Source organism: Mercenaria mercenaria, chromosome 1 (assembly GCF_021730395.1).
Source record: "Mercenaria mercenaria strain notata chromosome 1, MADL_Memer_1, whole genome shotgun sequence".
NCBI lineage: Eukaryota > Metazoa > Mollusca > Bivalvia > Venerida > Veneridae > Mercenaria > Mercenaria mercenaria.
The window spans coordinates 61,225,666-61,253,510 of NC_069361.1; the positions used below are offsets into that span (position 1 = coordinate 61,225,666).

Genomic DNA, 27,845 nt, shown 5'->3' on the forward strand with positions numbered 1-27,845 from the left:
CCCATTAGTGGATACTGAGATACCAGCTTACATACAAAACCTTAACCAAAAAATTCTAAGTCGAAAAAAGGGGCATAATTTTGTAAAAAAGCAAAACAGAGTTATGGAACCTGCTTTGTGTATGTCAGATCATGACAGTGAACAAGTGTGTGAAGTTTCAATCCATTCCAATTAGTGAGTACTGAGATACCAGCTTACATACAAAACCTTAACCAAAAATGTCTAAGTCGAAAAAGGGGCATAATTTTGTAAAAAAGCAAAATAGAGTTATGGAACCTGTGCAATGTAAGTCAGTTTATCACAGTGAATAAGTGTGTGAAGTTTCAATCCATTCCCACAAGTGGTTGCTGAGATACCAGCTTACATACAAAACCTTAACCAAAAATTTCTAGGTCAAAAAAGGGGCATAATTTTGTAAAAAAGCAAAATAGAGTTATGGAACCTGTGCAATGTAAGTCAGTTTATCACAGTGAATAAGTGTGTGAAGTTTCAATCCATTCCCACAAGTGGTTGCTGAGATACCAGCTTACATACAAAAACTTAACCAAATCGGGACGCGGACGCGGACGCCGACGCATGGGCGAGTCTAATAGCTCTACTATTCTATGAATAGTCGAGCTAATGAAAGATGTTATTAATTTTTATGTATTTCTTTTATTTCATAAATACAAATACAACACAAACAGAAATATGGAAAGTGGGCAATAAAACTTAAAATAGCATTTACAGGGAGGTATATAGTATGCATATGAACAAATAGGTCGTTAATCTAACTTAATAATCAATATATCGATGTATCGTCGATATTTGTCTTCTGATATATCGGTATCGTCGATACGCCTAAGACCCAATCAATGACAGCCCTAGATAAAGTTAGCATGGTTTATGAAAGATATCCAAGTTATCCGTTTATTTCCAGATTTTTTTTTACTAGCGCAGGGCAAACACATCTTGCGCAGAAACAAATGCAATATTTCGTTCTCGTTATGACGGAAATCAGGCTTCTCTCTACTTTTTTTCTACTCCGAAAACATTTTTATGAAGATACATAAATAGCATCCTTTAGAATTGAAATATGTTTGAAATATATGTTATAAATGTTATGTTTGTATATATGTATATAATGTATATGATTGATGGTGTATGGGCCGGAGGCCTAAATCACAATAAAGATTTGTTTGTTTTGTTTGTTTGTATCGGCGTCAGTTCAGAATTTGCTATTAGCGCAGGAACAACATCCCGCGCAGGCTACGATGAAACATTATATTCAGATTTTCAAAAACTACATTATTAGATTGTAAACGAAAAACGAAGTAAAAGTTAAAATGGTTTATAAAAGATATTCAAGTTATTGGAGTAATTTTCAGAGTTCTATTAATGCAGGACACACATCTTGCGCACCTACAAAATGTAAAATTTTGTTCACATTTTGACGAAACTTATTAGTTATTCTGTCTGTCTCACTATAAAACATTAAAAAATGATATAAGTATAAAAGATCTGTAAGAATCATCTTTTAATTCTGCTTATTTTTGTTTTATTTTTAATCTTGGCCATGCCAAGAGATATGCGTTGGTAAAAAAGAATTGCGCTTTTTCAATATGATGAAAAAAAGCGATATGGTGAATTGTGGTAAGTGTGTGGCAATTCAGTCTTTTATATAAGTCTTCTTTATGTTCTATATCCGGTATAAAATGACTGCGTGTGATCGAATGAAGTAAAAATACTTTAGTTATGAAAAGAATAGAGAGGACGATGTGGCTATCCGAAGGAAATCACACCTTCACGCATGTTTGAGTTTTATTGCATATTGTATCATACTGCAGATAATAAAACCTGGTGACCGACTTCCATGAATTTACTGATGTTGAAATAAATTTATGACACATTTTTAAAAACAAGATTTGCAATATCAGTCTGTAATTGTTAAACAATGTAAAAGTTAGCACGGTTTATGGCAGTTATTCATATTATCAGAGTAATTTCCGAATTTTCTATTAGCGCAGGACACATCTTGCGCAGCAACAAAAATTCATTCACGTTCTGGCGAAAATTACTCTTTTGTACTGCAAAACATTAAAAAATATCAATACGATCTGTAAGAAATGATCAATATATATTTGAAATATCGGTGTCATTTCAGGATTTGATATTAGCGCTGGATCGACATCCCGCACAGGCTACGGCGTTTAAAAGTTAAAAACAAAACAAAAAAAACTTGTGTTATTAAATATACTTTGGATATTTTGTATCATTTTAAAGTTTTTTAACACCTATGACAAATGGCTCTTAATACCGTCGTCAACAGAAATTTTTAGTCCATAAACTACCAGGGACGTGAGCATCTCATTGAAATTACCGCATAAATACGCTCATTTACTTTTTAAAAAAAATGTTTTTCTTGTTCTTTACAAATTAAGCACAGTCAATTAACACCTTTACGCGTGCCTGATCACCGTCAGTTTTAAAATTAAACAGTTTTATATAGGCCTACAAGTCTAACCCTCTAACGATATTCAATTTTATCGGGAGATATCATCCATATGTTAAAAGCGCAGACTCATTTACCAAACGCGCAAGACAGTTACCCTGCACATATAAGAAATATATAAGGTTGCCCGATTTACAAATCGTTGCGCAGATAACAAATTGGTTATTTGCGCTGCGCGATTTACCAAATGTGCAGATTGGCTATATGCGCGTAACATACTACATAGCCAGGCCTCAAAATCATCACATCTTGCTCTTAAATGTATTTTATATCTGAATGTAATGCATGATTTCTAAAAATCTAACTTTAGTTTGGCGATTTTGACATATCTATCTGAGATTTGTGCGACGGATACAGATTGCGTAAAATGTATCGGCTGCTGTATACGTCACGTGAGCGGCACGCGCCGCTATCGCTACGTTTGTTGTAAAGGCATTTCACCACTGGTTGGCGTTGAACATAGCATGAAGAAATATTTTTATCTGTGCTTCTGCAGAGAGCGTATTTATCGAAATACCGCGAGCATATGAATACCGCGAGCATTCACGATATCTACATTATGGATAAAATCCCGTTTTCCGGTATAAACCACTAATAAACGCCCGTTCCCGTTTTCACGGTGAGGGGGGTATCGGCCATTACACTACATGGCGGTAGTGTTTAGATTACCCTTTTTTAAAGTTTTAAACAAAGAAAATGAATAAAAAAAGTATTGCAGATTATCATTCAACATTGTTGTAATTAAGATATAGCAAAAATATCCTCAAAGTTTACTTTATTTTTGAAATTTTATCTTTTATTCTACACTGTCGCTTCCGTGGCTCGATACCGAAGGTGTGAAATTTTTTGCATTGTTCAAGATAAACAGATTATTTTTGCAAAAAACAATGTTGCCGAAGTCGTAGAATAGTATTTCCATTGTGAGAAAGTAAGATCTTTCATAAATTCTTATCTTCTGGCAAAAATAATCGCTCATAGTGTACACAGTCTTTATATCGGTTAATCTCGCCGACCCCCCTGACCCTATGTACGGAAATACCGGAAAACGGGATTTATCAATAATATCGATATAGTGAATAGGTTCCACCACTCTATACAAATTTCTTATTTACAAGGTCTTTGATCTTTATTACCGAGGTGTTTTGAAAATCCTGAATAATATAACATGCGTTCGGTAGTAGTAGTTTTCCCCGCATCAATGTGTGCCATGATACCGATGTTCCGTATGAACTGCACGTCTTCAAAATCATGAAAAAGTTCCCGGCGTGCTTGAAGGATACTAGTCGAGTGAATGTTGTTGCTCCACTGCTCAATTGTTGGGTAAAGTCTGCAAATTTTACCCAAAAAATGGACCTGACTGACAGGCGAATTTCTTAATATCAATCTGAGCATGGTTATCTTAAAGAATTAAAAAAAACAAAAACAACAGGACAGTGAAGTTACGCTTGTTTATTTTGCTCTTGGATGCAAGCGATGCGAGGCTATCCGCACGATGGTCGTGCCGATAATTTTCTTTAGGTTATAAGACACTAAATAGTTGTTGTTCTTTAGGTTATAAGACACTAAATAGTTGTTGTTCTTTATTCTATATAAAATTGACCTATTTCCAATGACCGCAGCACACATCAGAACCCATTTTATATTTCTGTAACTTACATTTTCTTGAAGAATATTGTCAGTGCTAACTAAAAATCAAAAGAAAAGTGGGGGTCATGTTTGATGCAAGAAAAATAATTTCAGTCAAACACACAAACTGCAAAATCAGCTAAAAAATGAGACCCCAAATTATGCTGGTGGTGTATGATCTAAGTTTCCATGAAAATTTTTGTCATGTTGTTATTTCATTATGAAAATGCTACCTACATGTCAAGCATAGATCTGTCATGTGATTTTAGCAAAATAATTGCAAAGAAAATAAGGAAAATAGCTCTACAGAGCAAAAAAACTGAGGATTATTTGTATCCGCCATCTATTTAGTGTCTGTATGCCTTTATTCTATATAAAATTGACATATTTCCAATGGCCGCAGCACACACCAGGACCCATTTTAAATGTCTGTAAACTACATTTTCTTGAAGAATATTGTCAGTGCTAAATAAAAATCAAAAGAAAAGTGGGGGTCATGTTTGATGCAAGAAAAATAATTTCAGTCAAACACACAAACTGCAAAATCAGCTAAAAAAATGAGACTCCAAATTATACTAGTGGTGTATGATCTAAGTTTCCATGAAAAATTTTGTCATGTTATTTCATGATCAAAATGCTATCTGCATGTCAAGCATAAATCTGTCATGTGATTTTACCAAAAAATTGCAAAGAAAATAAGGAAAATAGCTCTACACAGCAAAAAAACTGAGGACTATTTTGTATCCGCCACTACCATTTTTTTTGCGCCATTTTTCTATTTATGGTCTGTATGCCTTTATGCGCACGACCGTCGTGCCAATCAGATTCGCTATTCACACGACGGTCGTGCTGACTTTTCGTTATTCCCACGACGGTCGTGCCGATTACGTTTGTTATTCGCATGGTTGATAACAAGACTTTTCACCTCCATGACGTTTCTCCCCTAGACTTTTCACCTCCTGGTTGTTTCACCTGACAGACAGACAAACGTAAACTGTACAGTTTTTCCCCCATGAAACATAGATTGTTATGGAGGATGAGTCTTAAATGTATATAAATGTATTATACATTCTAGCATAAAACTGCTGTTCTTGTCACTTTTCGGGGGTGTTTTAACAGGAGAGAAAACGTGTGTTAACAGAGAGATTCTCACGCTCGCGTGGTGTTATAACACCTTTTTATATATGCGCGTTCCGTGGCACAGCGTAAATGTCATTCGGCCCCAAAACGGATAATTCAAAACGAAATGACGTCAACGTTAAAAACAACTTAGAAATTCCCGCACATTTGGTGGAAAATTAATGACGTTGAGAGACATTTTATCCATTTATCAGCAGTTTGTACACGTTTTATGCTGGAATAGCGTTAGCACATGTTTATTTCGTGTTATAACATTTGCAGAATCCCTCGGGATACATTGGTACCCTCGCCCTAACGGGCTCGTGTACCAACCAATCCCTCGGGATTCTGCAGATGTTATAACACGAAAAAACATGCGTTATCCCTACATTTAACAACTATACATAAAAAGTAAAGGTAAGTTTTATTTACCGTCGCTTGGTGAAACAATTAACATAAGCTCTATAGAGCTTTTCTGCGACCCTATATGAAGAACAGTTAAAACCAATTATACCTCACCCCCAGCAATTTGCTGGTACCCATTTACAGCTGGGTCGACTGAGGCAATCGTTGGATCTCCAAGTTCCGTTTTATGAAGTTGCACGATTTTTTTAGCAGTGTTGAATTTTATCAGTTTTTTACTGTTCTACGTTCGTTTTATTCACCGAGATAGTTTTAGAAGTTGTGTTTTGAGGTTTTATAACCAATATTGTGTAAAAACTGTGGTAAAAACAGAAATAATCTTATTTTTCAGTGTGGTCTGTCGCCCTCACGCCATAATGGCGGGAAATGCATAGCGCTGAGTAAAAAGCTAGAAAACGACAAATAGTCTAGCTGGTTTAAATTAGTATCGTATCTGTATGAGCTTATCACAGATCTGGAACACTTACATTAGACAGTTTCTCATATATTGTGTATTTGTTTATGACAGCTATAAATAGACACAAATATAGTCTATTCCAAACATCATTTATCTTCCATGTACCGTCATAATAGGTGCTGTGGAACTATTCATATGCTGAACACTTTTATATTTTAACATTTAATAGTTTTAAAAGTGTATGAAAAGTGGAAATGCTTTAGCATCTTTTAACATTCTTAGTTATATACTTTGCGTCTTAATCGCTTTAACTGATTGATATTTTAAGGGGTTATAACTTTGGCTTTTAAGTATACATGCACTCCCACAGAATGGCAAGCCAGATACAGCTACGTAGAGCCTCTAGGACTAGAAATCCCCCTGAAACCTACACACCGTCTGGAAAGAGAGAAATACGAGCTCCATATTGTCCTGACCCAGAAAAGCTACTCGGGCAAAAGATAGGTGCTGCTAACAGAGATACAGATATAGACATTGTTGACAAAAATGGTACGTCAGTTATCACTTTCTCTGCTGCTGCTTATGAACTATTCAAAGAATGTACTCTAAATTACCTTCACAATCACCCAGATCTAGTTTGTGAAGCTACTGAAAGAAAATGTGAAAACATAAACGGAAATAATGACGTAATTATGGACATATCACTTTCCATCAAAGATAAAGAAACAGGTAATCAACAATATCGAGTAAATCTGTATTCTTCCACCTGTAGAGTTACTGTTAATGGTGTAGGCTATGACCAGTTTTTGGTGAAGGATCTGCATACAATCTGTAAAGAGTTTCATGATAAATGTGACATTGAATTCTATAACCAACAAATATCTGAAGTGTGTGAGGCTGCACTTAAACTAATAAAAACTAAAAGTAGCAAATCTCGCCCGTTAAAACAAAAAGCAAGAAAAGCACCATCTAAAAAGAGATCTACAGAAACTCAACTAGTGCTACCGAAGAAAAGCATCACCATGGTAACAAATAACGCAGAAACACTCTGTGCGATGGACCGTCCAGCAGAAAAAGAAGATCCCGATACACAAAACTGTCCAACATGTTTAACTTGAATAAATTCAGATAGATCAATTGAATGTGATGCCTGTAAACTATGGTACCACTGTAAATGTGAAAGGTTCTCATTAGACATGGAAAAAGAATATACTGAAAATATTGGACTTGAATACATATGTAAATCGTGCAAGCTTCTATCCCACCAAGACGACAGCACAACAGATGTGCATGAGGACCAACTGCAAAATTCAGTGTTGTTAATTGAGGAAGATAAAAATCTAGCGCAACCTCGGGCACTCACACCAATAACTCATAGGAAAGTGCTGAATAAAAAAACAAGAAAAATGAGACTATTAGCGACTATGATAGTATTGATAATGACATTTCTAATGAGCAAGAAAGAGTTGACCTTGATAAGCAAAAGAACATCTCATTTGATATTAAGCAAAATACTAAAACAAAGAAATCTACAAAAAGACAAGACACTTCCGCGCAAGAAATTGCAGAAAACAAAGCACGAATCGTTATGCTCGAGTCTACGGACCGTGATTATATGAATACTATCAATTTACTCAAAGAGAAAATAAATCATCTTAACTCTCAAGAGAATACAATAAACAATAGTGAAAACTCTATGAATACAAATTTACAAAAACAAAATGCTGACAATATCCAAGTACAATTACAATTACTACAATATGATCTAAAGCATCAAATGGATATAATGGAGTTGAAGACAAAACATCAAATTGAAACCGCAAATATGCAAACTCAAATTCAGCTATGTCAGATGATGTCTAGTAGAACTATAGTTCCAGATTTCTTCAACCCTACATGCTCATGGAATCCAAATATCCATCAAATGCATCCATTGATAGCTACTGGACATGCACAAATACCTTTTCATCCTGGTTTAGACTACAGGCATTCGTTTGCGCCACTGGGAGCCATGCAATACTCTATACCTAATGCACATCCACCACCAACTGGTCCAAGGTATATACCTACTGTAACAAACTCTGTACCACCACTTGCAGCTATGGGTACTTTGCATTCACAAATGGGTGCGTTCCTAGGACGTCAAACAATGATTAAAGGTCATCAGCCCTTAACGATCCCACCCACACAGCAATCTGTAGCACCAACATTTGTAAGACAACACCCAGCACAGATAGGTACAGGACCACCACCACCAATGGTTATTAGACAGCCACAACCTCCAGTAGTTATGGGGCCACAAATGGCTCCCATAGGTATGAGGCATCTGATACCTCCAGAAGCTCCGGTACATCCAGCGCCAGCTATGCCTACAGAACAACCCATAACGCACATGGGGCAATCAGAGACTATAACTACAGAACAACCCTTATCAACTACTATACAACAACCTCCTACCAGCACGGAAGAACAACCAGCGCAGATATCGCCAGTGGTTTCTGAACAAACACACTTAACAACCACAGCTGTGGGATCTACGGTAATAGTAGAGGATAATTTACAACCACAATCAACTGCATCTTCGAACTTGGCAAACAAAATACAGTCGGATGAGCAGAACGCAGTGTTACCAAATAGCCAACCAAATACAGTAGAACTAACTGACCAAGTTGTGACTAACTCTAATGTGAATCCAATTAAAAAATCTTTTTTATGCAAAGGCCAAGCAGCGACCGCAGACCAGCTACAATAAAAATAGGGAGTATCAACATACAAAACATTAAAAGTAACCTGACATATTTTAAATCAATCATTACAGACTTTGATATTTTATGCATACAAGAACACTGGTTATTCTCGCTTGAGAAAAATTATTTAGATCAATTACATGAAAAGTATACAGTTATTGCAGCTGCAACTGACGATGAAATTCCAAGGTTTGATTCTAATCTTCGAAGAGGATTTGGAGGTACATGTATCTTTTTCAAGAAATCAATAGAACCATACGTGGAAATCTTAAACACTGGAAATACAAGACTAAATGTCCTGAAAATCAATACTGACAATGGAATTGTTCTGTAAATAAATGCTTACATGCCGTCTAGCAGTACAAATGGAGATTCAGACTACAAAGATACACTTGATCAATTAATTATCTGAACTGTGTAATCAATACAAAACCAATCATACTATTATTGCAGGAGACATGAATGCGTCTATTCACATACACAAGCGGAGAGACACAATCTTTAACAATTTCATCAGAGAGAATGAACTACATGTTTGTAATGAAAAAAGGACACTTTCTTCCATCACAATGGGAAATACTCTTCACAAATTGATTACTTCATCTTAAACCAAAAAGCAAAAGGCCTTGTTATAGATATGAAAACAGAAGAAATGAATGCCATTAATACATCTGATCACACTTTAATTACTTTGACCGTTGCAGCCAATGTCAAAACTAAATCAAATCCGGTACGGAAAAGGATAATGACAAAACCAAACTGGAGTAAATGTGATAGTGATAAATACACACTAGAAATCAGTGAAAGGTTACAGTCTATGACTGAAGAAACAGTGGCTGGGAAAGTAGAGAAATTAAAATCAGTGCTTCATTCCTCTGGTTCTAAAGCCATTCCAAGATACAGGAAACTAAAAACCTTAAAAACTGTAGGAAAAAGTATTTGGAATAAAAGTATAGATAGAACTTCCAAGAAGTGTAAAAGCCTCTTTAAGAAATGGAAACTAAGTGGGAGAAAATGTGAACAAACTAAAATTGAAATGACACATGAAAAAAGAAAACTGAGAAAATTACAGAACCAAGCTCAAGCTGATTCTAAACACAAAATATTAATAAACTTATGAGTGCCTCACAAAAAGACCAGAAATTGTTCTATAATATTATTAAAAAACAAAGATAAAATGAAGCAGATCAAAGTAATACTACTCTTATAATAAACGGAGAAGAAAAAAATCTGAACCAAGTGAAATTCTTAATGTATGGAAGAGTCATTTTCAAATGCTCGCGACACCACCAGACTCCTCTGCAGAGAACAATATGACTGAAATGCAAAATATGCTCATATATGAAAAAGAATTTATAAGGGGAACACCAATTGATAAAATCACTGAACAAGAAGTTGAAAGGGCAATTAAAAACCTTAACAGCGACAAAGCTTTAGATCAAGATGGACTCTTCGCTGAACACTTCAAATATGCCACAAAAGAACTAACACCGATAGTCACTGATATCTTGAACAACATATGTACTGACTTGAATGTCCCTGATGAGCTCAAAGAAGGAATACTAACCCCTGTACACAAGAAAGGTAAAGATAAGTTCATATCTGGTAATTACAGAGGAATTGTTGTCACAAACACCATCATGAGAATACTCGAAAGCATTCTAAAAGAAAGAATTGACTGTATTTTTGACAAACAACAGAATCCTATGCAAAGAGGTTTCACAAACCATAGCTCATCAGTAAATGCTGCTTTAATTATCTCTGAAACAATTTTTAATACAAATACACCTGAACAGCTTGCCATGGCTAGTCTGGATGCCTAAAAGGCTTTCGACACTGTGGATCACAACGTACTGTTCAACAAACTTTACCATCTGGAAGTACAAGGCAAACTTTGGGTTCTTTTGAAAAATCTTTACCAAAATGCTAGTGTAAAAGTCAAATGGAATGGCGACCTCTCAGAAAAATTCATCTTGCAACAAGGTACGAAGCAAAGCGCCAAATTGTCTACAACACTATACAAGGCCTATAATAACAGTACCCTGGACTGTCTTACAAACAGTGGGCTAGGAGCCTGCATTGGGGAAGTAAGCGTAGCAGCTCCAACCTGTGCTGATGATGTTGCACTCCTTGCTACCACTGAATACAATCTACAGGCGATGCTCGACATAGTAGGGTTCTGCTGTAATAAAGACAGGGTCACTATCAACCCACAAAAATCAGAAGTACTGAATATAAAGGGTAAGCCATTTGGACCAGTTACCTTAAATGGTAAGGAAATTCCTCAATCAGGCACAATTAAACACCTCGGCATACAAAGGACACGGAAAAATAATCTAAACACAGACGACCGGGTAAAGTTTGCCAGGCAGACTACATATGCAATGCTCGGACCAGGTCTTCATGCTCGTCGTGGACTTTCACCACTAGTATCAAAAAAAACTATGGAATACCTATTCTCTTCCAAGAGCACTCTATGGCATAGAGGTTCTCCGTGTTTGCAAATCAGACATAGAAAAATTAGAAATTCAGCAAAGAACTGTGTTGAAACATTTTCAAAGCCTACCAAAAAGAACTGCCAACACAGGAATACACATACTGCTTGGAGTTGAACCTATAGAATCAGTCATTGACAAAAGGAGACTATCCCATTTCCTAACACAAAATACTATCCAGACAATTAACAATGAACTCAAATGAAGGGTATTCCCTTGCAACAACTGCTAAATCAGCTCTACATAAATATCAATTATCGGACGCCAGAACCATCTTTGATAATCCCGTTGGAAAAAAAGAATGGAAATCCACTGTAAATGCTGCTGTCAATAAATTTTGGCATACAGAATGGTCCAAGAATATGGTAGAAAAATCCTCATTAAAGTACTTACAAATACAGGATCAGCCTACTAGGGGACCTCACAATGTGTGGAAGGCAGCACGAGCCATAGATTATGAAATTAGACAAGGGGAGATAAAAGCAAGACTTATCACAGGAACTTACATATTTCAAACAAACTTGGCAAGATTCAACCAAACTGATGTCAATGGTACCTGCCAACTCTGTTATACAGAAGAAGAGACAATAGAACATTTTCTCTCTCGCTGTCCAAGTTTGACCACTAACCGAAACAATGGTATCAAAATGATGGAAGATCTTATGAATCAAATTCAGCCAGGCAGTTTTGCACATATTAAAAAAAGCAACCTACTACCACAGATTATTCTTGATTGTACCCATAGATCAATCACACTTATTATAAAACTCACTAGAAAAGAGAAGATAAATATTGAGAGGGCAAGTCAGTCACTGTGCTACAGACTCCACCTTGCTAGAGTGCATTTACTTACACCCAGCCACACTTGTTAAACCCCATAATACAGACCACACATAGGCATTAATAAATTATACTATAATTATAAACTTTGATACAGACTATAGACAGTACCGGAAGTGAAGCATTGATTTTATCTAGCGTGTTGTATATACCACAAGTTTATCGGGTTGTAAATGATTTGAAATGACTGTGTAAATAGGCATGACAAGTGTTATTCTTTTTGGATATTGGATTTAAAGTGTTCCTAAGGACAATATATTTACTACTCCAATAGGAGGTGCGCAAAATACAAGTTGCGGAAGTTACCAGTACAAAGCAAAGATAAAGTGCCTTGCCCAAGGACACGCCGCAATGGGAGTAGCCAGGATTCGAACCAGGGGCCTTCACCTCCGTAGGAAAGCGTCTTAGCCCTCTTGACCAATGCGTCCATACATGGAAGTATCATTAAGATACATAGAGCTAAAAGTATACCATAAGAAAACATGCGCGCGCATGTGTCACTGACAGATCGCTGGATATCTTCTCCGAAAATGTCTTTATTTTCTACTGATATTCCGAAGGTATTTCGGTGAGACCCAGCCAAGGTTGTTCATGAACGCCAGTAGACTCTAGTGTAAAATTTTGAAAGTCCTTAATTGGTTGATGAAATAGTTTCAACATAAATTCACATCAGCTGTGAAAAGGTCAAAGTTCACCTCCATCATTTTCCTTACGGATTTGTCTCCCGTTATTTCTGTAGTGAATAGTGGCCTATGATCAGCGCTCGTAGGGGTCGCGGACCTGCAGATGTGACGTCACTGAAGGGGTACGCGACAATTCCAGCCAACCAGAGGCAGTCTAGTTCCAGCATCCATATTGTCAAGTTGTATATTGTTGTTTTTTCACCATCGATCTACTCCAGCCTCGAGAATACCGGTTGTAAGTATTGGTTTTTGGTGGCTGCTGCCACCAGTGCCAAAAAGAATACTCCGTTTGAGAAATCTTGTCAGTTCTTAAGACCATCCTAACAACACAACCAAAAATAGTTCCAAGCTTTCCAGGTAAACAATTATCTACACAACGTGCAGAATATGCAAAGCTACAATATATGCCTTAATACCATTTTTAATGTAAATTCGGCGACTAAAATCAGTACAAACTGAAGTCAAAGTTTTAATTAAAACAACTACGTATATGAATACAAATATGCAAATTTATGGTCACGTGAATAAACGATGACCTCATGTCACCTGAACTGGAGCGATGATATTGATTAGCTATTGCATTGTACTGCCCCAGAGGTCACGTAGCTTATGACATAGAAAATGTAGCTTATATATATAGAAACCTAGGCTGGGAATCCAGACTGACAATTCAAAAATGTTTCCTAACCGCAGTTTCAAATGTATAACTTATGAAATTTAAGGCTTTATTTGATAAAGAACAATGACTTCTGCTAGCGGCTAAAAATAGAAACGGAATTTCAACGGAAACGTTTCCAAACATTTCCGGTCCATAGACAATACCAGTTTGTACCTCTGATAGCTTTTCCAGCAAGTTGTAACACTTTTCAAATATATCAGAACAAACTTAAATGTTCGTTATAGCTATCAAATTGTAAGATATAATATCACTGCAACCCTAGTGATCTAAGAATGTAACTGAATTTTCGACTGCATTGTCCCGTTTTCGTTTCAAGCACGCAAAAATATGACCACATGTTAATTAAGCTATTTATAGAAAATCGATAATCAGCAGTGATATGGATTTCCTCAGGCGTTGATACTGCCAATTAACACTAATTAGCGCAAATTTAGTGAGATGATTTATGAACAGGACAATACTTTATTGATATTACTTGAACATGTACAGTTCATCGTTATATCAAGAACAAAATATACCAATAAAACATGCTTAGCAATACTAGAGTGAACAAAAATTAAAGAACATTCAGTTAAAATTCATTCGATATTGTTTGCAATTTGACCTGCCGTGAGAATCAAAGACATGTATGTTTTCTAAATAATATTCCCTCACGGATAATCTTCCTTCAGCAAATGTACAATATAAGATACTATATGTATGCATAGATACACATGTATTCGGTATAATTTCGTCTGACAAAACACGAATTAACAACGTGGAAACCCACAGGTCGCCCAAGCTGGGAAGTGTTGCAAGCTCGCTTTGACTAAGTGGTGCTACTGTATCACGATTTCATCAACTTGTAAGCCCGTGAAAGTGGGCGCAGCGATGATACTAATACTCGCCTTTTTGAAATGGCAATCTGTCAGACTGTAGCAAATGTAGCAAGTCGTCGGATAACAGATTTGACCAACTTAAAGATTGAATTGTTTCAAGACAGATTCTGCTCACTTCAGCTAAATTCATTCAAGTCGCACCATGAGAAAAACAACATAGTGCATTTCTGACCAGCATGGACCCAGATCAAACTGCGGATCCGCACACCACTCTGGTCAGGATCCTTGCTGTTCGCTAACGGTTTCTCTAGTTGCAATAGGCTTCGAAAGCTAATAGCATGGATTCTGACCAGACTGCGCGGATGCAAGGCTTGTCTGGATCCATGCTGGTCGCAAACGCACTACGCTGGTTTTCTTATGGTGCGTCTCAATATATCTGGATACAAATATATGTATAAAAATTAAAACGGTTTCGTTTCGCCAGTTACATATTTTCGACTTTTTTCTCGGTCTGGCTAAAGTTGTAAGTTTGTCTGACTTAATGTCCAGCATTTTTGCGAACCCTGCTGTTATGTCTAGCGAACTTTTGAGTATAACAGATAAAGTGATAATTAATGCACCTCTAAAATACACTGGCTGCAGAACTGACATTCTGAGATGCATTTGTGGTGCATGTTTTTGTTGTTTTCTTTCACAAAAGTCTCATGAAAACCACAGCTATCTGATACGGACTAAATCAGTGTGTATAATAATTCATGACAGACACTGCCCAAAAGCTTTAAAAAGAAATCTTAAAAGCTGAATGATTTGGAGAAAAAGCTTATATTATTTATTCATAGTAAAGCATCTTCGATGTAATTTATGTTGTAGTTTTCGTCACAAATAATCAAAAAGGATCAAAACTATTCGTTAAAGACTGAATCAGTGTGTATGTAAAAAATGACTGGCAGTGAAAAAGGATTAATTTTGAAACCAAAGCCGAATATTAAACAAGAGCTGTCGGAGGACAGCAACGCTCGACTATTCAACAGCCTTGTCGCTTGAATGAATACGAAAGTCGAAAACGGGGCATAATTTAGTAAAAAAGTAAAATAGGGTTATAGAACCTGCATAGTGCTTATCAGCTCATGACAGTGGACAAGTGTATGAAGTTTCAATCCATTCCCATTAGTGGGTACTGAGATACCAGCTTACATATAAGAATTTAACCCAAAACTCCTAAGTTGAAAAAGGGGCATAATTTTGTAAAATGCGAAGTTGAGTTATTGACCCTTTGCACTGCATGTCATATCATGACAGTGAACTAGTGTGTGAAGTTTCAATCCTTTCCCATTAGTGGATACTGAGATACCAGCTTACATAGAAAAACTTAAACCAAAAATTTCTATGTTGAAAAAGGGGCATAATTTTGTAAATAAGCAAAATAAAGTTATGGGACCTGCTTTGTGTATGTCAGATCATGACAGTGAACAAGTGTGTGAAGTTTCAATCCATTCCCATTAGTGAGTACTGAGATACCACCTTACATACAAAACCTTAATCAAAAAATTCGAAAAAGGGCATAATTTTGTAAAAAAGCAAAACAGAGTTATGGAACCAGTGCAATGTAAGTCAGTTTATCACAGTAAATAAGTGTGTGAAGTTTCAATGCATTCCCACAAGTGGTTACTGAGATACCAGCTTACATACAAAACCTTAACCAAAAAATTCTAAGTCAAAAAAGGGGCATAATTTTGTAAAAAAGCAAAACAGAGTTATGGAACCTGTGCAATATAAGTCAGTTTATCACAGTGAATAAGTGTGTGAAGTTTCAATCCATTCCCACAAGTGGTTGCTGAGATACCAGCTTACATACAAAAACTTAACCAAATCGGGCCGCGGACGCCGACGCGGACGCCGACGCATGGGCGAGTCCAATAGCTCTACTATTCTATGAATAGTCGAGCTAAAAAATGCAAAAAAAAAAGTTCTTATGGCTTATATTAACAATTCCTCAGTTGTCGCTTTCTTTGTAATATTTTAAACATTGATTAGCATTCACCATCAGCGCTTTGAGCGCTTTGATTTATGTATGTACTGTCTATCCTTGTTGTCTGTTAAGCTGTACAGCTAGGCAGAATTGTAACCTTGTTATTCGGCTCCTATGTAGTGACAATAATCACTACACTTCCGGTTAAAAGTGGCAACATACTGTAACTATTTTACTCGTTTGTATGAGTGGAACTGGCTGATATTTTACCATGTTTGTCCCATTCATGTTATTGTGTGTGTGTGTGTGTTCGGGTTTAACGTATTCATGTTATTGGCCCTTATATTATGTGGGCTGTAGTATTGTACATACAACATATAAAGGGATACAACTACTCCGGTCTTATCTTGATTAGACATTGTATTACATGAGTTATCGTTATTGCGTACTCTTCTGTATTATGAGATATTAACGGTCAGCATGACATGTTGTATTTTTTTATTGACTTTATGAAGGTTAAATCCTGTTTATAGGCTCCGAGCCGTGTTACATATTGTCACAACAGTACATATTTTGGCGACGAGGATGGCTGCTGTTAGTTTACACGATATTGGAGGGATATCCACGTTTGAAATTGGGGAACGTTCGACCTTGGGATTTCGCTGGAAACGTTGGATACGAGCTTTTGAACTTTATGCTGAAGGAAAAGGGGTAACAAAGGCAGAGCAAAAGAAGGCGGTGTTATTACATTCAGCTGGAATGGCGGTGCAAGATATTTGTTTACATTGGAATGTCCAGAACCTGGAGAAGGACAGACAGTTTATTCTGTAACAAAGAATGTGTTGGACAGATATTTTGAGCCAAAAGTGAATTCAGCTTATAAAAGGTCGAAATTTCGAGCAATAGCTCAATTACCAGGTGAATCTGTTGACCAGTATATTACAAGACTATGTCAGAAGGCCGTATATTGTAATTTTGATAATGTCAATGAAAATATTGGCAGATTGAAAAATGTTTTCCGCACAGATTAAGGAGAACACTTTTGGAAAAAAGACGATCCAACTCTTGATCAATGTAAACAGACTGCTCTTGCGATGGAAGCATCGGAATCACAGGCTAGTGCTTTGAAACATCCTACGGTAAACAACAATGAGCAGGTTAACAAGGTGTCTGCAAGTGCAAAATTCAAAAAACGACCTACACAGAAATATGAGAAAAAACGGTGTTTCGCTTGTGGGTATGATGGACATATTAAAACCTATCCAAAATGTCCGGCTCGCGGGAAAAAATGTAGGAAATGTAAACACGATGGTCATTTTGAAAAGTGTCTGTGAAACAGAAGTTGGCGAAACGAAGAGATATCAGAACGGTGAACTTAAACGCTGTTCCAGCTGATTCAGATTCTGACTATTTGTTTGCTGTTAGTGAAGATGCGAGTCCAACATCCAATAATGAAGATATTTTTGGAAATATTGGAGGAGTTACGGTACCTGTTATTATAGATTCTGGAGCATCTGTAAACGTAGTAGACCGTGAAGTATGGGAAAAGTTGAAAGCCAACAAGGTGAAATGTAAATCCAAATTGACAAACAAGAAAGTGTTTGCATATGGACATACGAAACCATTAACTGTAGCAGGATGTTTTACCGCGAATGTATCTGTGAATCATAGAAACATTGAAACTGAATTTTTCGTCATTGAAGAAAAAGGCAAAGCCTTGTTGAGCAAAAACACTTCAGTTGAATTGGGGATTTTGCGCATTTCAACAGACAATAACATCAATAGTGTGGATCTTGAAGATGAAACAAAAAATAGACTGAAAAATAAGTTTCCAAAGTGTTTTGAGGGTGTCGGGAAGCTGAAAGATTTCCAGTTACACGTTGCACTGAGAGACGACGTTGATCCTGTTATACAACCGTTACGTCGGGTTCCGTATGGTCTTAGGGAGAAATTAGGAAAAGAGTTAGATAATCTGGAAAAATTGGACATAATTGAAAAAGTTGATTCTCCAAGTAAATGGGTCAGTCCAGTCGTTGTAGTTCCAAAGAAGGAAAGTGTTAGACTGTGTGTTGATATGAGACGTGCAAATGAAGCAGAAATTCGTGGTTATATCCGATCCCGACAACAGAGGAGGTTTTACAGGATTTGAACAATTCAGCCGTATTCTACAAGCTTGACATCAAAATAGCGTACCATCAACTAGAACTGGATGAGCAATCAAGGGAGATTACCACATTTATGACTCACAAAGGCATATATCGTTACAAACGACTTATGTTTGGAATCAGCTGTGCAAAAGAGATTTACAATAAGGTTACATTGCAGGTGTTAAGTGGTCTTCAAGGTGTAAACAGTATCTTTGATCATATCATAGTCCATGGGAAAGATACAGCTGAACACAACGTCCAGTTAGAACTTTTATTGAGGACTACAGGAAAAGGGTTTGACCTTGAATTTACAAAAGTGTCAGTTCAATATGTCACACATTGACTTCATGGCTGTAGTTTTGTCGCAACATGGTGTAGGACTAGTAGACGACAAAGTGGAAGCAGTTTTGGAAGCCAGGGAACCGCGGAATGTATCTGAAGTAAAAAGTTTTCTGGGACTTGTTAATTTCAGTTCGCGCTTTATACCAAATTTGGCTATGGTTTCAGAACCTTTGAGAAAATTGACCAGAAAAAAATGAACCTTTTATATGGGATGTTGAACAACAGAAGAGTTTCGACAAATTGAAAAGTTTATTATCGCAAGCACAGAATTTGGGTTATTTCGATCGAAACGACAAAACGAAAGTTATTTGTGATGCAGGACCTGTAGGACTTGGCTGTGTGCTAATACAGGAAGATAGTAAAGGGGTGTCTAGAGTGATCATGTATGCAAGTAGGTCATTGTCTAGACTTGAAAGGAAATACTCGCAGACGGAAAAAGAAGCTCTCGCTACTGTATGGGCATGTGAAAGGCTGCATATGTATTTGATCGGTACAAACTTTGAACTGTTGACTGATCACCGAGCTCTTCATTTTTTATTTTCTGCAAAATCGAAACCGTGTGCTAGAATCGAAAGGTGAGTTTTGAGGCTACAACCGTACACATATACAGTAATATACATTCCAGGAAATATGAACATAGCTGACTGTTTGTCTCGATTATTACCACCAGAACAGGAAGTGCAGGAAGAAAATGAAAATTCCATTTGTACAGAAGTGTGTGTGTGTGTGTGTGTGTGTGTGTGTGTGTTCGGGTTTAACGTCTTTCTCAACAATTTTTCAGTCATATAAACGACGGTGTCTACTTGTAGCAGTGAGCACAATGCCCAGCTTTATAGTGCTGCCTCACTGGAATATCATGCCGTAGACACATGGCATGATACCACACCCAGTCACATTATACTGACACCGGGATGACCTGTCCTAGCACTATCCCCTTAATGCTGAGCGCCAAGCGAGGAAGCTGCTAGTACCATTTTTTTACGTCTTTGGTATGACGCGGCCGGGGATCGAACCCACGACCTCCCGCACTCGAAGCGGAAGCTCTACCACTAGGCTACCGAGGCGGTTATGTGTACAGAATAGTACAGAAGAGTACATATGATTTGTTGTGGATGAAAGTACACCGGTTGTCATGACGACAAGTAGAACTGAGCAGGAATCTCAGAAAGATTCTGAATTGACAGAAATTCAGCAGTTACTGAAAACTCGCAGATGGTACGGAGTGACAAATAAACAGTATTTGCCAATCAAGCATGAACTATCATCTCTTGGGAATTTAGTACTACGAGGGACACGTATTGGCGTACCAAAACACTGAGACATGAAATTCTTGCTTTAGGTCATGAGGGACATCCAGGAATGGTTCTTATGAAACAGAGACTCAGATCAAAACTATGGAGGCCAGGAATGGACAAAGATATTGAAAAGTTCTGTAAGGAGTGTTACAGTTGTCAGCTTGTTGGTCAGAGTCAGAAGTCTGAACCAATGAAAAGGCGTGAATTACCATCACAACCTTGGGAACATTTGAGTGCAGATTTCCTAGGTCCATTGCCATCGGGACATAATCTTCTGGTCATTGTGGACTACTACTCGAGATGGGTTGAAATATTTGTACTGAAAACTATTACATCGTATAAGATAATCCAGTGTTTCAAGCGATTGTTTGCAGTACATGGTCTGCCTATTGCGATTCAGACTGACAACGCACAAAATTTCAACAGCAGGGAGCTGAACAGTATCTTGATACTATGAACATTGAAATTAGAAACACAACACCGTTATGGCCACAGGCCAATGGGGAAATTGAAATCCAAAATAAGGCCATCATAAAAACAATATGAATCGCTCATGCGGAAAAGAAAAATTGGGAGGAGGAATTACAAACTTACCTCATGATGTATAGGTCGACCCCACATACAACTACAGGGGTTTCTCCAACAGAAATGTTGTTTCGACGTAAAATTTGTACAAAAATTCCGGAAATCTCCGATTATGATCAGCAAGATCAGGAAGTAAGGGACAGAGACAGCGAGAAAAAAGGAAAAAGAAAAATAAATGCCGACGAAAGAAGAAATGCTCGCGATTGTGATATTCATGAAGGTGATTTAGTGTTGGTAAAGCAAAAAAAAGCAGAATAAATTATCAACCGTGTTTAATCCGAATCCAGTGTCAGTGGTTAAAAGGCGCGGAAATAGTGTCATTGTGCAGGCAGAAGATGGGGCCTGTTATTCGCAAAATGTGTCTCATGTGAAAAAATTCAATGTCAGTAGTAAAAATGTCGAGAAAGTGTCAAATGAAGAGAAGTATGAATCATATCAGAATATTCCAGTTATTTAAGAATTAGATTCAAGCGACGCTCATGATCAAAATAAGTCTGTTAAGTCTAGTTCTCAGTTAGAAACAAGTTTCAGTGAAGAAAATATTGAAAGTTCATTTGAAAATGTTGAAAATTCACATGAAAATGGAGAAAACTCAGATTCAGTAATTTCTGGAGAAAGGGAGGTAACACCGGTAAAAAAACCCAGTTGAAACTGTTCGAAGGGAAACAACTCCAGTGAGGGCTAATGCAAGACCTATACGTTCGCGCAGAGTGCCACCAAGATATTCAGATTTCGTTATGGGTTTAAAGTAAACTGTTTTGTATAGAAATATATACATGTATAATATAAACAGATAAATTTGGTTTATCAAGTGATTGATATATATATATACATGACATGTATTGAGTTATGTGAAGGCTGTTGTCAAACATATGAAACCAGTTTATTGAATTTTGATTATGACTGTTGACAGGTAGTTACTAAGTCATATTATGTTTCTGTATATACATGTATATTGAGGGTATAATGTTTTCAGGAACTTTGTTATGTTCATACATGGTAAACTGTACATGTGTAAATTTATAGCGGGTAAAAGATATTCATCAAATTTTGATTTAAAAGGTTTAACTTAGATAAGTATCTAAATTTAAGATTTTTTCAAAATGTAAGGTTTCACAACTTAGAGGGTTTTCTAATCTGTTTAGTATAAAAAAATGCTTCACATTTTATAGGTTACAACTTTCACTACTGGTATTGTAATATTGTATTGTATCAGATTTGCTAACATAATGTTTTATTGAAAGCTTATGTTAAATAATACTTTAATATCTAATTAGGGGAAGAAATGTAGTATTGTGCATACAACATATAAAGGGAGACAACTACTCCGGTCTTATCTTGATTAGACATTGTATTAAATGAGTTATCGTTATTGCGTACTCGTCTGTATTATGAGATATTAACGGTCAGTAAATGTGGACAGCATGACATGTTGTATTTTTTGATTGACTTTATGAAGGTTAAATCCTGTTTATAGGCTTCGAGCCGTGTTACATATTGTCACAACAGTACATGGGCTTCTGATGGTCTACAAGTATGAAATACGCCACGCAAGTACTAGCCTAAACCACATAAGTGACTTTGCTGCCTGTGAAGAAAATAACATATTGATGACATGCTGCACAAGCAGACTAAGAAGTCAATTCAGAAACAAGTTTATTCACAAATGCACCTATAAGACTGTCGTATTTCTTAGTACCATCTTCTTATTCTGTCCGTAGATATAGAAACAAATCCAGGGCCGACTCTTATTCAAGAAGTGGCAGGAAACACCTCCACTGTTTTTCCATATGACAGTTACTTGGACCTGTAAGAGTGAAGAGTGCGAGTCTTGTTTTACATGGTACCATGCCGTTTGCCAAAATATCACTGATAGCATGTATGACTGACTGGGAAATGACTCGAGCATGGGGGTTTAGAAATGCCTAACATGGGACAACATTAACATCACAACATCATCACTAGCTATTCTCGACACATTTCAAACTCTTTCAGTAACTTGCAGAATATACCAATTTCAAACAATCACTCAGTAAATACACATCCTGTCACGTCCACCCCTAAACACAAATATAATCAAAATAAACACACAAAACAACCTACAAAAATAAAATTAAAAGATCACTCAAGCTCCTTTTCATAAATTGTAGGTCCATTGTAGATAAGAAATTGGAATACGAAAACATGGTTTTGTCAACAAAATGTTACACTGTTATTGGTACTGAGTCATCGCACAAGCCAAAACATTCTGACAATGAGATTCTTGACCCAAACTTGGACAATGTACCATTTAGACGTGATCGCCAGAAGCAAGCAGGGGGAGGTGTATTTATAGCAGTCAAAAATACTATAATAGCCCAAGAAGCTACTGAACTCTGCACAGATTGCGAAGATATCTGGGTTAAAATCCCGATGACAACAGGTAAGTCTGCCCTGATCTGCAGCTACTATAAACAGAGAGAGATTGATCAAGACAGTATGTCTGAATTTAAACGCTCTTGTGAGCAAGCTTCCAAAACCAATGCAGTTCTGTGGATATGCGGGGACTTCAATATGCCAAAAATGGACTGGAACAGTATGACCCCAACTGCAGACTGCAAATCATCCTCATTTTACAGGGAATTTATAGATATGTTACATTACAACAATGTTACCCAGGTTGTCCAGGAACCAACACGTGACGATAACATTCTTGACCTTTTCTTAACAAGTAACCCTACTCTTATAAATAGAGCCAGTGATATCCCTGGTATCAGTGACCATGACGGAGTCCTCATGAACACAAATATCACGGCTAGCATGAGACCACAGAAACCAAGACAAATACCCCTTTACAAAAATGCTGACTGGGATAGTTTTAGATCACGCATGACCGACTTCCACAGGGACACGTATAAATCTGGTAAGTATGATTGTTGCTCTGTTGACCAGTTGTGGACTTTATTTTCAGATTCCATCGGTACAGCCACACACAAATGCATTCCAACCAAAACTGCATCTTTTAAAAATAAATTGCCATGGATCAAGTTAGAAATAAAACGCTTATACAGGAAACGAGACAAACTTTACAGAAAATACATAGCATCCGGACAATCAAACATCGCCAAAAATCAATACCTCTGGAAGACATTCTCAGCATCTGCACAGACGCCAACACAGAACAAAATAAACAAAAACCAAACAGCAAGAAGTTATTCTCACTAATTAAACACTCAAAAGAAGATCCTTCGGGTATAGATACACTTAAAAAGCAAAATAAAAGCTATCAAGAAGACAAAGACAAAGCAGACTTAGTCGATGTTTTAACATTCAGTAAATATTTCCAGAACTTAAGGTGAATTCTTTCGATTTTCCAAACCTCCAGATTTCACAACAGAACCAACAAAAGCATCAAATAACTGACATATAACACTGGGTTTTAAACTTAAACCTTTAACATTATTCGTTAAAACATTTAAAGCTTAAAGCCCTTTACAGGCCAATATTTCTTGGTTTAACACAAAAGTACCTGTGTGATTAAAAACTATCCCAAAGTAATTAAAATTATCAACAATATCCAGTTCCTGATTGTTGTGATACCATTTTTCGTTAGTTACAACCTTTAACACAAACCTTTACTTGGGAATACATATCTCTAACAAGTCTTAGTAATTTTCCATCAATGCCTAATTTAAACAACTTTAGCCAAATACCATTTAAATATACAGAGTCAAATGCCCTTTTAATATCCACCATACAACAATACAAACGATTTTTCGTTTGAAATCTTCTGCATAATAGCATTTAACACAAACGCAGCATAAACATTGGAACGACCCTTGCGAAATGCGAACTGCGCATCGCTTAAAATATTATTATTTTCTAACCAGTCGCTAATTCGATTATTTAATATTCCAGTGAATATTTTTGATTAACAACTTACAAGCGTTACGCCTCTGTAGTTCTGAACATAGCAGGAATCATTATTTTTAAATACAAGCACAATTATACCCCTGGACCACTCCACAGGAAAATGTCCAGAATTCAATACAGCATTAAATATATCAACTACATGCGATGACAGTATATCAAAACACTCTACGAAGTATTCATTTATCAGATTATCATTACCATGAGATTTATTTCTCTTCAACCTTTTAATAACATATTCAACTTCTAATACAGTCACTGGACTATCTAATTCCTCAAATCTACAAGCATTATTTTCGAAATTATTTTTCGAACAAAAGTGCTCAGCTAAATTATTATCAATATGTTGTATATATCATTTTGTAAACCTGAAAAATATTTATAAAAATCATCTACAGAGATGATACTATCTGATTTCTTGTTATTTTTTGCGAAACAGTCTCCAAAAATCTTTGGTTCTGAACGGCGTAATTTTTCTAATTCTTTTACTTTTCCATATTCAAACTTTTTCTCTTCGTTTTGAATAAACGTTTTAAACCGATTTCAGTCTAAGCATATTTAACCTATTTTCTTCTGTATTGATTGTATTAAATAATATAAGAGTATCATAATATGCACATTCAGCTTGACGACAGTCGTTATCAAACCATTCCGCCTTTTTGCATATTTTGTTATCAACCCGTGACTTGTCCGGATCGACATTAGTTACTTTATAGAATAGTGGTTTTGCAGCATCATTTGTCACCGCTGTAAATCGTTCAATACTGCAGTTTATAATTTAGTTCACTAGTTCTATTACATTTATTAACAGCATTATTTAAAATCGGCAAACATCCGATTAGATTTCTCCTGAAGGATTTTGTAAAGAAAGGAATACTTGTTCAGCAGACCCAAGGGTTATTTTTGCATATTTTTGTCAATTTTAAGTTGGTATTTCTGCTATTTTATTGAGTTTCACATAAAAGAATTTAATCAAACTCTGCACATACCTTTGTTTATTTCTACCTAATCTAAAACAAAAAGAAAATTGATAGGTCACCATATTAGATTTCGCTTAAATCAAATTACAACGAGATGGGGAGGCGGGCATTTATACAACGCAGGTTGGTACAAAATACTTTTTCAGTGTTTAAGCAAATGACTTAGAGATATATCAAATTATCAAACGGCAGATTTCTTAATAACGGATTTTAAGGTGTTTCTGAAGCATTTTGATTGCATAGAACGATGAAAGTTTCCGCCTTTCTCCGAACAAAACCTATAGTTTACGAATACGGATGTACGGTATGGGTACGGTACGGGATTAGAAACAGCTGTGACTCAATGCAGAGTTGGAGCGCCGGTATAAATTACAGACTCCAGTATAATGTCGGATTGAAGCAATTTGAACTAAAAGTACTTTAAAAATATATATTTTGTAACCATGGTGATACTTACCCTAACCTTTAGTCAGTATATTATACATATTATACATTAAATGCATGCGAACATACAATAATTTGCGAATTTTTGCCGTACGCGACATTAGATAATCACTTCCGGGCATGCGCAGAAGACCGCTCCAACTATACAGTGAACTACATAGATTAGTAACACAACCAAATTGACACGGTGTTGGGGTAAATATCGACCCGTCCGGAAAAACTGTAGCGAGCGCATGCTCGTATCATCCCACGCGATAAATAGTTCCTGGGCGGTACTCTCGTCACGTGATACATTCGGTGTGCTTCTGCGTTCTATGCAAAAATGAAGTGCGCAATGATCTGAAAATTCGTTAATTGGCAATTTCAAATTGCTTTACGAGTGCAAAGTCTGTTTGATTCAATAAAAGATCATTTACAACACTTTGACCATTTGCATTAAAAAATGTGAAATCACTATCATTTAAGCGCTCATTACCTATCAAAAGACTGGTCGTTTTACAAAGTTCAATTAAACGTTTTCCTTGTACATCTAAGATTCTATCTACATTACTTCCAGGAAGAGTAAATAACTTTACTTCTAATTCATTATTTGTATCCAAAAATCTATCAAAATGCATAAAATTAGACACATTTGCTGTGCGACTGTTAAAGTCGCCATTCAGAAAAAAATTTCCCTGTGACTTAAACTTTTCAATTCCTAATTCTATCTGTTCAAATATGTCAATTTCATCACGATGTATTACTGTTGAATCATGAGGTGGAACATATACACAACATAGATAAACGTCAGAGTTGAAATGAAACAAACTTTTACATATCCTTAACCAAATAATACCACATTGATGTTTATCAACAACTTGTATTTTATCACGCAAATATATCTTAAAATAAACTGAAATACCTCCACTATAGCGTCCCTTTTTGGTGTTAGGAGACTTGTTTCCATATAAATGATATGCACAGTGACCTTCAATATCTAAATTATAATGAGAGTTTTTAAATATCCAAGTTTCAGTGAGAACAATTACGTCATGTGGTTTAATTAATTCTAAAAAGTCAACATCCAATATCTTCCTAATAAGTCCATTTATATTCCACGAAACAATGTCTTAATACTCCTTGTGACTCCCCTAAGCACTAGATGGTTGATGGGAATTGTACGGTTTCCCATTGATGAATAATTTATCACCCACGAAATATACTTTTTTACCTTTCTTCCGTTCGGCTTCCATAACTGAGTATAGAGGTTTGCGCGCATCACGCCATTCTTTGGGCGTTTGAGCTCCCATCCCACAGTTCATAGCTTTTAGCTCTTCTTTACAGAGTAACGCAGCAGCTCTTATCTTTTCTCGCGACTGATAATTGTGAAATTTCACCACAATCGGGCGAGGTTTCTTTGCCTTAAATGGGTTACCCAGTCTATGGGCGCGATTGAATTGGAAATCGTCTGCATCAATCATCAAATTGTTCTTTATGATTTTTTTTACCTCAATTTCACAGTTCTCCACTTCAGTCGCTTCCGGTATGCCATAGAATATGAGGTTTTCACGCATACTCCTATTTTCTCCATCCAGAATTTTGGAATTTATAATTTTCTGTTTATCTTCAAAAGTTTTAATGTTATCCTCCAGGGCCTCACACGATTTTTTTTCAACCTGTTAATTTGACTTTTAGTATGTTTTAGATCCTCACTTTGATCATCATATTTTTGGCTCACGAAAGTATTTGATTTTTCAACGTCGGAAACTCGCTCATCAATAGAATGTACTTTTAATTCCAAATCATTCAATTTTACGCTAATCGAATTCACAGTTTTTTCAACACTTTCGATTTTCGCTACTGGAATTTTTATGCTT

At 36.4% G+C, this 27,845-nt stretch overlaps 2 protein-coding genes across 11 annotated transcripts in view; one reads left to right on the forward strand and one right to left on the reverse strand.

The window, feature by feature from the left end:
- The window catches only part of LOC123536251 (ribosome-releasing factor 2, mitochondrial-like), a 291,825-nt gene extending 264,715 nt beyond the window's left edge, over positions 1 to 27,110 (reverse strand). For 9 of the 10 annotated variants that reach the window (XR_008371956.1, XR_008371957.1, XM_053549063.1 and 6 more), the window contains exon 1: positions 3,625 to 3,974. Coding sequence is in view for 7 of the 10 variants with exons in the window: in XM_053549063.1 (XP_053405038.1) it covers positions 3,625 to 3,883 (259 nt within the window). In the remaining 3 variants the exon portion in view is untranslated. Of the gene's footprint in view, positions 1 to 3,624; positions 3,975 to 26,890 lie in introns of those variants that run through there. The other variant, XM_053549061.1, reaches the window with a different exon arrangement.
- LOC128559049 (uncharacterized protein K02A2.6-like) lies at positions 20,136 to 22,585 on the forward strand. Its single transcript, XM_053550063.1, has 3 exons — positions 20,136 to 20,511; positions 21,115 to 21,278; positions 22,454 to 22,585. Exons 1-3 carry the CDS (start codon positions 20,136 to 20,138, stop codon positions 22,583 to 22,585), a joined length of 672 nt encoding a protein of 223 aa, XP_053406038.1.
- Positions 27,111 to 27,845: the final 735 nt, after the last annotated feature.